General features: G+C 36.6%; 1 protein-coding gene across 3 annotated transcripts in view; it reads left to right on the top strand.

The window, feature by feature from the left end:
* Positions 1-17549, top strand: part of GRIN2A (glutamate ionotropic receptor NMDA type subunit 2A) — a 518589-nt gene that overhangs the window by 340736 nt on the left and 160304 nt on the right. For all 3 annotated transcript variants that reach the window (XM_043988231.1, XM_043988241.1, XM_043988249.1), the window contains exon 4: positions 15275-15389. In XM_043988231.1, coding sequence (XP_043844166.1) covers positions 15275-15389 — 115 coding nt within the window. The remainder of the gene's footprint in view (positions 1-15274; positions 15390-17549) is intronic.

Consider the following 17549-nt stretch of genomic DNA (forward strand, 5'->3'; position numbering starts at 1 on the left):
ATGTGGTCAAACTGGGGATTAGGCTTTCAAGCTTTAGCTAATTCTTTAATCTTAGAAAGAAATTCCATCAACAAGCCAGTACTCAGTCTTTCTAGCTTAATGAGGCCTGCTTGAGCCTGTTCTCCACTGACACAGCCCTCAAGAGCCCAGGGTCACTGCCATATCACAATGAAGCATCATGTGCAGACCTAAGTCTTAGAAAAAAATATATATATACATAAATGAATATAATATGTACTATAAAATATTTCACAATGAACATATCAATATGATTTAAAATGAGGAATGAAATAAAGAACACCCGTGGATAAAAGATTTGGCTTCCACCCAGTCACTTATTCAGACTAGAGAATAAATTTGATTAAAGTTTCAAATTCACAGAAATGCTTGTGCTATGTTTAGCCGAAAACAAACAAAACATGATCTCTTCATCAAAAGTCCAAGCTACATAAAGGTACCTTAGCCAAACAATGCTAGACAAAGAATATTCTGATGAATGAAATGTAAATGAAGCATAGGAAATAGAGCATTTTCCAAATACACCATGGCTACCATTCCTATGCCCTGAAACATCTATTTTTTTTTTTAAGTTTCAGTAGCATGAATTAGCAAGATTATTATTTTTTTTGGATGGGGCAATGAGGGTTAAGTGATTTGCCCAGGGTCACACAGCTAGTAAGTGTCAAGTGCTGGATTTGAACTCAGATCCTCCTGAATCCAGGGCCAGTGCTTTATCCACTGCTCCACCTAGCTGCCCCCAAATTAACAAGATTATTGACCCAGGTCTACATTTAATGGTTCCTATATAGATTCATTTAAAAACTAGGAAAAGTAGATTGTTTCTTTCTTCCAAAACACAGCAGCAAATGGTGCTTGGGAGCCCTGCACATTTGTTAAATACTTACTATGTTTCAGGCAGGGTGCTGCTTCCTAGAAATACTATGAAAAAAGAAAAAAAAATAGTCCTTGCTCTCAAGAAGCTTACATTTGGGGGGGGGGAGGGGCAGGGCAATGAGGGTTAAGTTACTTGTCCCGGGTCACTAGTAAGTGTCAAGTATCTAAGGCTGGATTTGAACTCAGGTCCCCCTGAATCCAGGGCTGGTACTTTATCCATTGCGCCACCTAGCTGCCCCAAGAAGCTTACATTTTAATGGAGGCAACAACACATATAAGTGTAGGTCTTTATTTGCAAGATATATTTAAAATAGATACAAGGTTACCTTAGAGGGAGAGGCACTAGCAGCTAGGGAGATTGGGAAAGATCTCTAGTTGAAGCTGGAACTTCAACTGAGACTTGAAAGATAATGAAGATTCTAAGAGGTAGAGATGAGCAGGAAGAACAATCCAGGCATGGGGAATAACCAGCAAAAAGGCAAAGAGATAAGAAATGGCCAGCATACCTGGACATTTCTGTGACTTTGAAACTTTAGTCAAATTTATTCTCTGGTTTGGGTAAGTGACTAGAGGGAAGCTAAATCTTTCATCCCCATTTTAAATCATAGTTAATATGATCATTGTAGAATATTTTATGCTACATGAAGTGTGTGTGTGGGGAACAATGTCAGTTAACAGACATTTATTTATTTAGCACTTAACTATACTCCAAGTGTTCTGCCAAGTATTGAGGATACCAAGAAAGACAAAAACAGTCTCTGACCTGAAAGATCCCACAAGATAATTGGGTAGGTAATATGTAAATAACTAGGTACATCTAAGATTTATTCAGAACCCATGAAAGGAAATATCAAAGGGATAGGCAGATTGTAGAGATAGGAAGGGTATAGGTTGTAAGGAGCTTTAAATGTCAAATAGAGGAGCTGATTTCACCCTTGAGGTAATGGGGAGCCATTAGATTTTATTGAACAGGAATATGAAAGCTAGTTTGGAATAAAGGGAGACTTGAAGTGTGGAGTTCAATTAGAAGATCCTTGTATTAGTCCAGCTGAGAGGTGATGAGGTCCTAAAATTCTAGCTATCCTGTCTAAAATATCTAATGAATGGTCTCCAATAAATAATTATAAGCTTTAGCAACAGTTAGACTTTTTTTTTTTTTTTTTTTTTTTTAGTGAGGCAATTGGGGTTAAGTGACTTGCCCAGGGTCACACAGCTAGTAAGTGTTAAGTGTCTGAGGCCAGATTTGAACTCAGGTCCTCCTGACTCCAGGGCCAGTGCTCTATCCACTGCGCCACCTAGTTGCCCCAAGAGTTAGACTTTTAAGCATTTATTAAGGAGAATAAGAATTTGGTAAAGAGAGAGAGAAAGGCCTAGATTTATCTATCTATTAAAGGGAGAGCACATTTCTAGCTCCCTTTCCACCAGAGTCCTCAGGGAAGAGAGCTAGAGAGTCCACCTCTCCCCCTCTTCCTCCCACAAGCAAACGTCACTTCCTGACGCCAAAGAGCTGCATGTCTTGCCTTCAGATGCCTTCTCCTCAAGGTAGAGTTTTGCTACAGTAAGTCTCCAGCAGGTGGCATCATTCCAATAGTTACAAAGTATAGTTGTGACTATGTGAGGAGAGAAAAGGGGACTGATATGAGAGATGTCATGGAGATAAAAATGACTTATCCTTTGGATATTTTATTAACCCATTCCCCTTGAATAGGATCTTTTTACTAATCTTTATACTAAATTTTCACCCTATGTCTTTGCTTCCCTGGCTTCCTTCATGACTAAACTCAAATCCCATATTTTCCAGTCCAGACTCCCCCCTCCCAAAGTTCCTCTCTCTGAGATTACCTTCTGCCTACTCTGTTATTTATCTTGCATGTGTCTACTAGGGTTGGAGATCCTTGAGGGCAGTCACTGATTTTGCCCTTTTTATGATGTTGATGCTTGTTGTCTACTGACAGATGTCTCCTGCCCAATGGCTATGAACTTTTTACTCTAAATTATTTTTATTTATTTTTACCCAAACACCCTTGACAATTAATTCTGTTAATTCCTATGGATTGTCTCCAATTGCTCAACCACTCCATTTTCAGAAGGATTACAGTCTGACTGGAAACATAAAGTGATTAATAGTCATCTATCCCACCCTTGTATATTTTGAGGTTAGATTTTTTTTCTGATCTAGTACCATAAGTGAGGATCTAGCCTGAGACTCACCAGAGCTTTACAAGGGTAGGGTAGAAAAGGACTTGGAGAAATGGATGAATGAACATATGAAGAAGTGAATGAACAGATTGAATGAATGAATAAAAAAAATTTATTAAGTGATTGCAATTTATCAAGTATTAGGGATATTAACAGAAACAAAAAGAACCTGTTCCTGATTTCCTGAAAATCATAATGCAATTGGAAGAGATGATTCATATAAAAGAGTTTAGTGGCATGGCCAACGGAAAAGATAAGAAATCATAAAGATCCAGTGGTTGTGCACATGTGAAGACTTTGACATTTTACTGTAGTTTAACTTTCCAGTTCCAGCCCTAAGGGGGAGGGAGGAATACACACATACATATACATACATATATATACATATATATATATACATATATATACGTATATATATATATATACGTATATATGTATGTATATGTATATATATGTATGTATGTGTGTGTATATATGTATATACATACATACACAAATATGTAATAAATTGCTTTCTCTTTGATCCTTTACTAGCTCCCTTTTCTCAGTGTGATTATTGCTTAATAGTTCACCCTTCTTCCTTGTCCTCACTGGCATTTTAACATAGAACAAGGCCTTATCCCAAAGGCCAGCTCTGATGGTGGAACTTTTAGATGTTATAATAGGTTATCGGAGATAAATCTTTGTCAGCAAAGATATTCCTAGCACTCCCAAATCCCACTTTGTAGGTAATTTGCCTATGTACATAGCTGGCCTTGGTGAATTAGTGCAGTTTCCCCCAAATGCCAGAATATTTATTTCACTTAGTAGATGTACTTGGAACCTTCTTAATCTTTTATTTTAATAGGAAGAGAAAATAAATTTATTTTCCTCAGCCAAATACACATAAATGAGCGGCATAAGATTTCTTCACTTTATGAATAAGACCTTTCTCATGCAATCTTTCCTTCCATAGCCCCTTCATTTGTTTCTACAGTCTTCAGAAAGGGTAATATTTAAACTATTGTGTTTAGTTTTTTAAAAAAAAAAGTGCTTAACTTCTCTTGAATGTGAACTTGGAAGATTCAAGTTAAAATTCTGATTCAGTTACTCATTTGTGTGACCTTGGTCAAGTTACATACATTCTCTGGGCTTGTTTCTTCCTTTGTGAAATGAGGAATTCATTGTGATCCTTTGATATCACACTTCATTTTCTACTTGGCCTTTGCCTTAGTTATATTTTAATTTATGATTGGATGAAAAATAAATTATTAAATACTTTCTATGAACAAAAACCTATTTTAAGTGCTGGAGATAAAGCTAGAAAAGGAAGACAGTCCCTGCCTTCAAGAAGCACACATTCTAATAGGGGAAGAGAATAAATAGGGGCAGATGGAAAGACCCCATGGAACTTTGCTTCCCCCACACAATACTAAGCACTAAGTAGGTGCTTAGTAAACACTATTTCAATTGAATATTCAGGTCAGGTCATCTCTCTCTCTCTCTCTCTCTCTCTCTCTCTCTCTCTCTCTCTCTCTCTCGTGATTTCCATAGCTTCTTTATCCTGGTCCATTTGCTTCATATCTCCTACCTTTAGTAGGAATAACTTACCTGCTCCTGGACAGGAGTAATATCCCTCTGCTCATTCATAGAAGCCCTGCCCATTCATTCCAGGGCCTGGCTTGATTGACCTACTTTGCAAATTCCTCCAGGGACCAGCTCCAACCAGCAGCATGGTGCCTTCACTCTCTATACCCTTTCCTGCTCCCCACACTACTCCTGGCTCTAGTTCCACTCTATTCTGCCACAAACTCTCATCTTTATGACATGAGAGCCTCCTACTCCTTAACAACAGCCAATTTCTCCATATCTTCAAACTCCATTTTATTTTATTGCTTTAAATGGAAACAGGGTTAGTCTCTTTACTCCATGTTTCTTGTTCTTTCCCTTCATCCTTTATTCTCTTAAAATTAATTTATATTTTAATTAACAAATATTTATTTGCTCCTGCTTTCACCACCACATCCCCCAAACAAAACAAAACAAAAGCCTTATAATATAGTCAGATTAAAAAAACAAAACATCTCCTACATTGGTTGTGCCCCCAAAATATGTCTTATTCTGTATGTTCTCATTCTTTCTGCGTATTCTTTCTTTGTGATGATTTTATTTTGTTTGTATCTTTTCCCCTTTCAAATTCTTTTAGGGTGGGGAGATGGCAGGTAAGGTAGGTTTTTTGAAAAAAATTCTGCTTTGTCATTTGTATTGAAAAATGGACTTCCTTGGTTTAGTACAAGAGTTCTTACCTTTTTTGCATGTATTATGAGCTCCTATTGCAGTTTGCTAAGGTCTTTGTAGCTCTTCTCAGAATAATTTCTTAAAATGCATAAAATAAAATACAAAGGATTATAAAGGAAATTAATCACAGTGAAAATGAAGATTTATTTTTCTCATCCAAATTTATAGACTTTCTGAAATCTACTCATGGACCCCAAGTTCAGAGCACTCTGCTCTAGAAGTTCCCTATATTTATTCCTTAGGTAGGAAAGTTACCCATACCTCTCTTATGCTCCCTTTTAAAAGAGTGACCTTACAATCATGGGTGAAGGAGTATGTCTCAGAGAAATGGCTAATCTTTGAAGAATGAGTCCTCTAGAGGACACATTTCTACATTAGAAATCCATGACAGGGTGTGAACCATTCGGATTGCTGAATTTACACAAGACTGTCAAGTTCCATTACTGGAGCTGGACAACACTTAGGCTACAATTTAGGTCAGGACATATTTAACTCTGTTCTGATGCCTTGGAAGTATCACCTAGCACACCTGGGGGCTTTCTCACTGCTGAAAGATTTCCTTGAATTCTAAACCACATAAAAAACAAATTCTCTAGATGGGGGAGAAGGTGAGACTTGGGAAAGATCTTCCTCCTGAAGAGAAGAAAATCTAATCTAGGCATATACCTGCAATAACAGGATTAAAACACACACACACACACACACACACACACACACACACATTTGAGTATCTTGCTTAAGTAGAATGTAATCTCCATGGGGGCAAGGAATATTTTAATCTTTGCCTTTGAAACCCAGTCTATTTCCTCGTTCTATATTCCGTACACAAAGGTCAACCTAATGCAATTCTTTATCAAATTAAGTTGATGACAATTAAGCATCACATGGTCAGTTCTATGCAGAATAATCTGTAGGCTATAAATGAATGAACAAATGAATCTATCAATAGGCATTTTTATGTGCCTACCCTTACTAAGCATTCACTGTACTAACAGGATACTAAGACAAATGAAACAGACCCTGCCTTCAAGGAACTAATATTCTCTCACGTGAAGCAATTTATAGATAGAAAAGCATATCCAAGGCATATGTAAATGAAGAATACATAATCTTTGCTCCTGAGAAGCCCATTGGGGAGCCTTTATGTTCATAGGTAAAACCATAAATTCACTTTCAGTGCTTATCACTGCACTTGGCACATAGTAGGTATTTAGTAATTTTTTTTTTTTTGCTGGAGCAATAAGGGTTAAATGACTTGCCCAGGGTCACAGAGCTAGTAAGTGTCAAGTGTCTGAGAACTAATTTGAACTCAGGTCCTCCTAAATCTAGGACCAGTGCTTTATCCACTGTGCCACCTAACTTCCCCCTTAGTTAATGTTTAATGACTGATTCTTCAATCTATCCACCACACTGTTCAATTGATCTTTCCATGGAACAGAGCTGATAATGTCATTCCCTTGCTCCTTTCCCTCTATTATTTCTAATATAGCATAGAAGCCCATTAGACTGGTGTTGGAGGCCCTTCACAGTCTGGCTCCAAACGACATTTCCAGGCTTATTTTATATCACTGCTTTCATGTAGTCTACATTCCAGCCAAACTGGAAAACTAACTGTTCCCTGAAATAAATTGACATTCCATCTCTCATCCCACTTCCTTTAGCCAGTTTTTGCTTTATGTATATTTTACATTAAGCAAATTTGACTCTCTAGAAGAGCAGGGGGAACAGGACCCCATGATGGTATTGAGCTCCCACTCAGGCTGCAGAGGAATCATAGCCATGGATGGGGTGGGGCCATGTGAAGCTCTGCCCAGAGGAGGAAGAGGTATTAGGGAACTGTCTACTATGTTAATCAGAACTGTCTACTATATTTGGAATATTCTCTGTCTTCATTACCTCTTATTGGAATCATTATCTTCTTTCAGGATTCAGTTTAAGTGCTATCTTAAGCCTTTTCTAACTACCTCTTCCTCAGTAATTAATATTATATCTTCTTAAATTAACTTAATTACTAAGAAATGAACTTTTATTTATTTCCATTTACTTATTTACATCCTCACTGGTGAGAATTATGTTGCCCCCCCTCCCCCAATATTTAGCATAATGTTCAGTGATAGAACTTTAGATCAGGGAATGACCTTATCAGTTATCTAATCTCTTGAAGAAGGCAGGAAGTATGGTGTAGTAGAGAGAGTTGTGTCCCTGAAGTCAGATGATTTGGGTTTAAATTCTGCCTTTTATACTTACTGTTTGACTTTGGGCAAGTAATTAAATTACCCTTGACTTTAATTTCTTCATCTTCAAAATGAGAGGTTTAGACTACTCTGCCCCTGTGGTTTCTTCCAGTGCTAAATCTGGGATCCTATGATGGAATTTATCCTTACAGAGGGTCCCTGACTTGCCCAAAGTCAAATAATTAATTGGAAAAGCCAGGTCTGGAACCCAGATCTCTTGACTCCCAGGTCAAAATCTTTCATACTATAAGGTTCTGGGCCTGGAGTCAGGACAATATGAGTTCAGCCCTAGCCCTAGGCACTTGCTATCTGTGTGATGCTGGGCAAATCAGTTAACTTCTGTATACCTCAGGTTCCTCAACTGTGAAATGGAGACCTTTAAAGCACCTACCTCCAAGTTTGTGACAATCAACTGAGATAACATTTCTAAAATGCCTAGTACATTGACCATTGACTACCATATAATAGGCACTTATTAAGAGCATGTGGTCTAGAGAGTTTATATATTAGGAGGGCTCATGGAAAATAAGTCTGGAGTAAAGTTTGTTAAGGCAATGTTACAGTCTCTGCCATACGTGTGTGTATATATATATATAGTAAGTGCTTCAAAATGCTTGTTGTCTGACTGGAAAACAAGAGTAGAAATTAGCACAGTTACCCAGAAAATCTTTATACAGTTTTTCTGAAGGTATGCAATATTTTGAGGTACATGATGAGAGGTTCAACAGAAAACAGGCTGAGTTCTACTTCACTGAAGGTATCCTAATGGAGAAGCTGTAGGGGGTCCTTTCTTCATTTTCTTGGGAAAGATGTCTATTTCAGATGGAATGGCTTTTAATTCTGCCTGGTTTGAAATGATCAAGTGGTCTGAGTCACATAGCTGAATCTCTGGTGCCTCAGGGGACTGCACTTCATGCTCTCTCTCAGAGAGAAAAAAAAATCATTTTAATGCTTATTTTTGGAAGCATAAAAAATAAATATCTTTTTTTAAAAAAGTCTTTTTGCCCTTATGCTTTGCAGCTTTCAATTAAAAAAATCACCATGGTCAGTGAGGTTTTTATTTGCCAGAAACTGATTTGCACAGTGTGGTCTAGAGGAAAGAATGCTGGATTTAGGGACAGAGAATCTGTCTCTATTAAAATCCTGCTCCAACATCTTGCGTGATCTTAGGCAACTCAGACTATTTCTCTGGGACTTGGTTTGCTCATTTAGAAAAGTGTAGGACTAGATGTCCTCTAAGATCCTTTCTAGCTCAAAATCTAATCCCCCTCCCCATTAAAAAAAAGCTTTATTGCAAATTGTATTTGAAATTGTTTTCAAGAGTTCATTTTATACCTCAGTCTTCTAAATCCTGATTACTCTGAACTCTGAGAAGCTGAGCACTATTATGCAGAATTACACAGAGGAGTTGTTTCTGCCTCACCATTTAAGCCATTGTACTTAAGCTATTTTTGTTCAAGAAGTGATTAGAAGAAAAATAGAGTACCAAGGCCCACATATATTGTAATTATTCAAGCAACTAGGTAATATGGTAGGTATAGCACTAGACTTGGAGATAGGAAGACTTGAATTTGAGTCCTGTCTCATATTGTGTGAGAAATGATTTAACCTCTTTCAACCTCAATTACTTCATCTGAAAAATGAGATAATAATAGCACCCAACTCACAGGGTGGTTGGGAGGATCAAAAGAGATAACATATGTAAAAAGGCTTTGAAACCTTTGAAGAATTCTAGAAATACTAGCTATTGCTATTGTTTTTATTTATTCAAAGCCCTGTTGGGGAAAAAAAAAACAACAAAAGATAGGAGAGAGGATGTAAAAACAAACACCACAGGAAATTGAAAAAAGCCCAAAATGGATTCGAAAAAAATTATCATGTGTGCTATAGCAAAGGAAAAAGAGTCAGTCATGGAAAGGCATGGTTAATAGAAGGTCAAGAAACCTGAACAACACATATGAAAGGGTGAAGACATTGACATTTTTGAGGGAAAAGTGAGAAATTGTAAAAAAAATGAAGTTTTGAGATCTGAGAAAAAAGTAAATGAAAACAGACTTTTCAAAAACATTTGAATTAAGTGATTAATGGCAACTGTGATCCCTGGTGGAAGGGGGAAGCATTGAGGGGCATGAGTGATTCAGAAAGTAGTATGTAGGGAAATGGTAATGCAAGGAAAAATGAACTTGAAATCCAAAAAAGGATAAAAGCACACATGGAATCATAAAGAATGCAAGGCTATCAGGAGGGAGAAAATAATAAATATGGCTAGAGCACACTTTGTGTTATTCAGATTTCTGAAGGTAATGGAAAGTTGCTACAAGGACTATCTCTAAGGAAAGAGAGAATGAGAATCTGGAGAAACAAGACCTTTGAATAATATTGTTCAAATACTCTGAGGAGCCATGCACACTGTTTACAAAAAAGGGAAAAGAGAAATCTGGAAAATGATTCTGTGAAATTACAAAAGTAAGAGTGGGCTTTAAAATGCCAAGCAGCATTTGGAAATAGGGAAACAGCACATGAAAGGTTAAAAAAAGAGACCATAATTGGGGTGGGGAGGAAAGAGAAGAGGGCAGAAATGATGATTTGACATTTAAGTGGCTATAAAAAAAGATTAAAGAACTGAGAAAACTTGGAATTTTTTTTTCTGTGACTGTCTCAGCTCTCAGAGAATTACAGATCCAAAGCAATCTTTAGAAGTTATCTAGTCTTCCCTACCCATCTTATTAAAGAGAATAGAAAAAATATCCACAGAAGGAAAGTGACTTGTCCAAGTCCACAAAGATAGTAAGTGTCAGAGGCAAGATTTGAACCAGGGTCTCGTGACTAAATTTAGTGCTCCTTTCCACTGTACCACACTGATTCATGAGGAAGAGTTGGGATGCAAATTTAGGTTACAAGACTCGAAGTTCAGAGCTCTAGTTCTGACTTTTTAAACCCCCTCTTCCCAAATCAGCAATTTTCAGCTCACCTTTAAAAGGTGGGAAAATTCTCTCTATATGTATGCGTGTGTATATAATAACGATAACATCAATAATAGTAATAATAAAAAAAATACATTTCTATAGTGTTTTAAGGTTAGCAAAACACTTTTCCATTATTTGATTTTCAGAACAACCTTGGAAAAAAGATCTAATTATTTTCCCATTTTACAGAATAGACTGAAGCAGATATAAGTTAAAAGACACAGCTAGTAAGTGTCCGAGACAAGATTTTAACTTCATTCCAAAGCCAATGCTCTATCTACTGTGACACTTACCTGCCCTGAAAGACTGTGTTCCCAGACCTGCCTTTGACACATACTAGCTATGTGACCATGAGTAAATCACTTAACTTCTTAGTTTCCTAAGACATATTCATAAGATTTTTAAGTTTAATGAAAATCAGTTACTTATATACATTAGTAAAGTGAATGTCTCACATTGATGAAATCATAGGTCTATACCAGAAAAGAAATAAAAAAATATTTTTTATTTGGAAGAAACCAGAGAGATCATCTCATATAACATCTCACCTAAAACATCAAGCCTCTATTTGAAGACCCTAAGTGATGGAGGATTCATCTCACAAGACAGTCCGTTCCATTTCAAAACAGCAGCAGTTGTTAGAAAGTTGTTCCTTATATTGTTCCTTCCTAGAATCAACAATTTAGAGCTGAAAGAGACCTAATCCTATCCCTCCACTTTATAGATAAGGAAACTGAGATCTAGAGAAATTAAGTGACTTGTTCAAGGTAACTGGCAAATAAATGACAGACAGAATTTCAACTCAAGGTCTGCCTATTGGTCCTAGTTCTGCTCAAAGTATCCACACAGAATACATCTCATTCCTCTTCCACATTTCAGTCCTTCAAATCTTTAAAGATAGCCATTTTGTTCTTCTTAAGTTTTTTCCTACACAAGTCAACATTAATGAGTCTCATTCAAACCACTGGTGGATTGTACCTTGTTTTCTGAGATTGTAGACACCTCAGCATACATTGTTTTCTACTCCAGATTTACCATATTAAGGGGTAGCTAGGTGGCACAGTAGATAAAGCACCTGCCCTGGATTCAGGAGGACCTGAGTTCAAATCAGGCCTCAGACACTTGACACTTGCTAGTTGTGTGACCCTGGACAAGTCACTTAACCCTCATTGTCCTTAAAAAAAGATAGATTTACCATATTCAATTTCCCTTGACATTATTCCCCACTGTTTCTACCTTTCCCTCTCCTCTAAAAATATGGAAAGATCTCAAGTGACATAAAAAGGCAGAAATGAGCACTTGTTCTAGATTGAAACAATATCTTTGTTGTACTTAACTTTGGTGTATTCATGCACTTATTGGTACTAATACAAATATTGGAGATGTAATTTGGAGCTTAACAGTAGTCAGGATTATTTGTTGTATTTTATCTGTGCACTAAATGTTTATAATCAATTTTTCTAGGTAAGCAAAACAGCCATGATTATATGGTTGCATACAGATACTCAGCAGGTGTTAGCATGAATGTGGTGAGGTAGCTAGTACATAATAGTAATTTGCTATTTAAAGGATTTTGTAAGTTTTCATGAGAAAAAAACCGCAGGAAATGGGAATTTTCTTTCCCAGAGACTGGGTAGAGGAATTAAAGGTTTTAGGTACTTGTTCCCTGCTGACTCGATAATGAAATTAAAGTCTATTCCCTCCCCTCCAAAAGAAAATCCTGATAATGTTGTTCAAGGGACTCTGAATCTTGGGGAAAATAGATGACATCACTGGCCCAGACCTTTTTAAAAAAATGTTTAAGGAACACAGAAAAATGTTAAAAAAAAAAAAAAAGATAATCCTTTGTTGTTTCCAGGTAGTTGAAATGGAGGAGATTGCCTCTACATAATCAAATCACTAATTCATTCTGATTCTTATACCAAATTGAAAAGAAAAGAATGAGAATTAGAAAGAGGAAATTTAAATCAATTCATCTAGCAGAGACAGAAGAAACCATAGAGGGTAGCGACAAAAGCTGCTTAGATGAAATGACTAAACAGATAACCAGTTCATTGAATGTAAACACTGAGGTTGTGTCTACCTAATCTCAGACATCTCTATGAAAGCTAAAAATAAAAAATTAGTTAACGCCGAATGTTTCCAAACATTAAGGTAGAGTTCTTTCCAACGTTAAGGTAAGAGTTCTTTCAGGTCTCTGCCTTGGAAGCACGAACATCTTATGATATATGATTTATGTTAACTTGACATAAAAAAATTCTCCACATCTATATAGTTAATTTTTTTCCATTTTTATTCAAAATGTCTGGCATTAGGTTAGTCTCATTTGAATGTGTCTTCCTCCAAAATGTTGATTAAATAAACTGGGTTAGAATTATTTTTTTTTAACTTCAATAATTCAGTGCCAAAGTCTGAATATATCCTTACTCTTTCCTAAACTACATTTTGATCATAGAGCTTGAGGGGATCTCAAAGACCATCAAGTTCAACCCCCTCATTTATACATGAGGGCACTGAAATCCAGAGAGAGGTTACATATCTTGTTGAAAGTCACACAATTAGTGAATACCAGAGGTGAGATATGAGCAATGGAGGCAGTAGAGGATGGTTTTCAAGTCATGGATAGCAATGAAAGAGATGGGATTCACTAAGTATTCTGTATAAAAGCAATATCTATATGAACCAGGTTTGTTTGTTTTTTCTTTTTGAAGTGATGGAGTAATTGAATTTAATCAAACAACTGATTATTTTGAATTTGAGTGGGTTGTTAGCATGTGGGAGATATATAGAGTAGAGTTAACCTTAAATTTGCCCAAGGTCTTTTTAGCTCATTAAGCTTCTTCCAGAAAACAACAACAGAGAAGAGGAATAGAAAAAACAAATCTCCAGTAGTCTAAATAATGAATAGATTTTTTAACCTGTAGACTAAAATTGTTCAGTTCTATTCACACCTCAAATATGGTGTTTGTCAAGAAAAGGTTTCTGCTCTGTTTGGGAGTAATTTATTGGAAAATTAGTACCCCCCTCCCCCCACCAACCAACTGAGCATGATATTTATTGCTTGCTGCCTTAACACATTGTTTACCAAAAAGGCAGACAGATGGACAACAGGATGATAATTTTGTAGCCAAAAGTCAGTCTACTAATCTGGGCCCTTCTTTAGACAAGAAGATCAATCTAACAATCAGTAAGATTTTATTCCTCCTATGTGCAAAGTCTTCTAGAAACATTTCCATGGCCATCACATTTGTTCTAGAAGTAAGTGGGTGTGGACCTTCACCCTGGTCCTTTGTGCTGATTCCTCCCCTCATAATTCCATAAAATCAGGGAAGCAGGGATGACAGGAAGTGAGGCAGAGAAGCTGGGTGTGGGAAGTTGTGAATGGATTACTGCTTTACTCTAAGTAAGGTTTCTTAGGGAAACCAGATGGTATGGCAGAAAGATTGCTGTTCCTGGAGTCAGAAAGACTCAACTTCCTGAGTTCAAATTCATCCTTAGACACTTAATAGCTGTGTGACCCTGGACAAGTCACATAACCCTGTTTGCCTCAGTTTCCATGTTTATAAAATCATTAGGAGAAGGAAATGTCACATCACTCTAGTACCTTTGTCAAAGGAAAGCCAAATGGGGTCATGAAGAATTGGTTATAGCTAAAAAACAACAAAGGAATTCTTTTTTTTTTTTTGGTATGTCTTGGATCCAAGGAAACTAAAGGTCTTGGTGCCTAGAGTAGTGGGCTTAGAGTCAGAAAGTTTTAATGGAGTCAAAGAGTTTTAATACTGCCTTAGATACCTACTAGCTTTGTGCTCCTGGGCAAGTTACATAACCTCTATGCCTCAGTTTCCTCATCTGGAAAATGGAGATAATAGTTGTACCTACTTCTCATAGTTATTAGAAGATCAAATAAAATAACATAAAGCACTTTGAAAAAAATTAATGCTCTATATAAATGCTAGCTATTATTGTTGTGATTGTGATTGTTGTTGTTGTTTGTTGTTATCAAGGACTACTTTTGGAGGCTAGTGGAGCTTATGGACTCCTCAAAATGTTTTTAAATTCACAAAACAATATATAGTGTTACAAAGGAAAACACTTAAAATGAAATAGTTATAAATAGCCATCTCTAGGGTAGGGGGAGGGGAGAAAAAATTTACATGATAATTTTGTTGCATATTTAAAAGGAACTGCAAGTTGTACATAGTAGATTTATAGTTTTATATGCAATTGTCTTTTTTATTGTGCTGTTGTGGAAATGCTTATTTTATTCCATAAATTAAAAATAAAATTAAAAAAATTAATTCATTGACCCTAGGTTAAGATGCTCCCTCCCCTTTTCTAAGCAATCAGAAAGATGAGAAGATGGACCAAACACCATGAAAGATATGTGTCTGCTGAGGCAAAACACTCTCAAAAAGGAAATGGACAGGCTTATGTAGCATCTCAATTGGAGCCCTAAGGAACTGAGTAGGTAATGAGATATGGTTCCAGGCCATCCTAAAGGGAAACAATTCGTTGCATCATTAAAACAAATACTGAGTCCTTGCCCATCTAGCTTCCTGGATTCAGCTCTGTAGTTTGTGGTTTTCCGTGGGAGCAATGACATTTCTAGCTTATGGTTCATCAGTGTTGTTTCAATGATTGAATCATCTAATTTATCAGTTCACTAATCTTCCTCTGAACATTTTTTTTCTCTTTTTATTCTAGATTCATGATCAATGTGACATGGGAAGGCAAAGATTTGTCTTTCACAGAAGCAGGGTACCAAGTGCACCCCAGATTAGTGGTGATCGTGCTGAACAAGGACCGGGAGTGGGAAAAGGTAAGCATCTCTCTTTTTCAGTGTCTGACTGTCTGTCTCAACAACTTCTTAGCAGGAACAAAAGGACAGACCATGAAGAGCTCAGGTGCCTACTTGTCTAAATGTTTTTTCTAGCTTAAGATGCTGTAAGTATGGAGTCACACAATGTCAACAAGTTAGAATGGACCTTAGAGTTCATCTAGTCCAACTCAGAAAGTGAAGAAACAGGCTCAAGTGGGTTGAATCATTTGCCCAAAGTTTTGACCATTACCTTCAAATGCTCACACTGCTAATCACCCTTCAATGCTGGGTTGACCAAGAGTTTGTTGAGATCTGGCATGTGACCTTTCCAGAGCTTTGCAAAAATATCCTCATCAAATCTTGATTTGATGCACTGTGGCAGTTTTAAACTAGTAGTTCTAGGAAATTAAACACTCTTTTACTAAGTCAGTGACTCCAATTCTCCTTTCTGCTTATCTTATGTACTCATTTAAAAATATATATTTATTAGGGGCAGCTTGGTTGCCCAGTGGATAGAGCACCAGCCCTGGATTCAGAAGGACCTGAGTTCAAATTTGGCCTCAGACACTTAACAATTACTAGCTGTGTGACTCTGGGCAAGTCACTTAACCCCAGTTGCCTCACAAAAAACCTCCAAAACACACACACACACACACACACACACACACACACACATATATAATTTATGAAATAAAAGAACCATTTTTATAGCATAGTGGAAAGAAAAGATGATTTCACATGAAATTGCAAATTCACTATGTACAACTTGCTATTCATTTTAAATACAAAACAAAGTTACCCTGTAAATTTCCCTTTCACCCATTTTTTCTTCCCTCCCACTACACCTCCCCTACTTCAGAGATGGTTACAATTAGACACAAATAGGTGTGTGGATATGATATACTAAATATGATATGATATGATATATGATACCATGTCATACCATACTATACCATACCATACCATACCATATAATTACCATTTCTTTAGGGATTCTAGGAAAATGGCTAGTGCTTCACCAACCTAGTGGATTTAAAAAAGAAAAAGCACATATCATTTTGTACCTAATCTGCCATGCACTTTTATACCACATTGTGCCTGTTATATACCCAACAGCTTGAGTAGTAGATTTAGCAATGGATTTGAAGTTCAGATAGACTTAGGTTCTAATTACATTTCTTATACTTATTAGATATGTGATCATGTTTAATGACAACCTTTCCAACTTTTAGCATGTTCATGTATGTAAAGCATTTTGCTGGGTGTTAAACAAGAAATAAATGTCAGTAAGGATTATTATTTATAAAAACTTACATAAGGGGGTTATTTATTATTGAATGTTTAATCCATTTGATCAATAATTCTTTCTCTTAAAACACATTTAGAGATTAGTTTCTGGCTGAGCCTTTTCTCTATTTCTACCCCCTGAACCTGTTCAAAGGAATAATTCTGACTGATCCAGCTTTTGACTTCCCTGGTCCTGAATCCCTAGTTCTGTGATTGCTTTGAGAATAACTTGAGAACTAGGATCAATTCACTTCTCAGATTCTATCTTCATATGCCCTAAGTCGGGGCGCAAGAATGTGTACGAATTAAAACTAAGGATTTTTTCTTGGAAGGAAATATGAAGAAGAGGCAGCATTATATAGTAGATAGTATTGGTTTTGAATTCTGAGGTCTTGAGTTCATGCAACCTATATGGCCTTGGGTGTGTCACCTAATTTTCCTGTGCCTCAACTTCCCTCATTTGTAAAATGTGTTCGATGAATGAAATTCAACAAGCCTGTATTAAACACCTAGTAGGTACCTATCTTTGTGGAAGGAACTGGAACGCACAGACAAAAAAATATATACATACATACATACATACATACAAAAAAAATAATCCCTGCCTTCCAGGACCATTTTGGGGGGGTGAGGAGGAAGGAGGAAGATTATAGAGGAAGTAAAACAAAACACAAGTTAGTACATATAAAATAAAGGCAAAATACATACAAAGTAATTTCAGGAAGTTGAAAGGAAAGCATTAGCAATTGAGGGGATTAGCAATGGTCTTGGCCCCATCTAGTTTTAAATCTAGAATTCTATTGATTTCATTTTTTCTTACTTTCCTGTGGGAAGCATAATATTCTGAGAGCCAGGAGCAAAAGCTTTTCTTTA

This window comes from Dromiciops gliroides, chromosome 1 (genome assembly GCF_019393635.1).
Source record: "Dromiciops gliroides isolate mDroGli1 chromosome 1, mDroGli1.pri, whole genome shotgun sequence".
In the NCBI taxonomy this organism is placed as follows: Eukaryota; Metazoa; Chordata; class Mammalia; order Microbiotheria; family Microbiotheriidae; genus Dromiciops; species Dromiciops gliroides.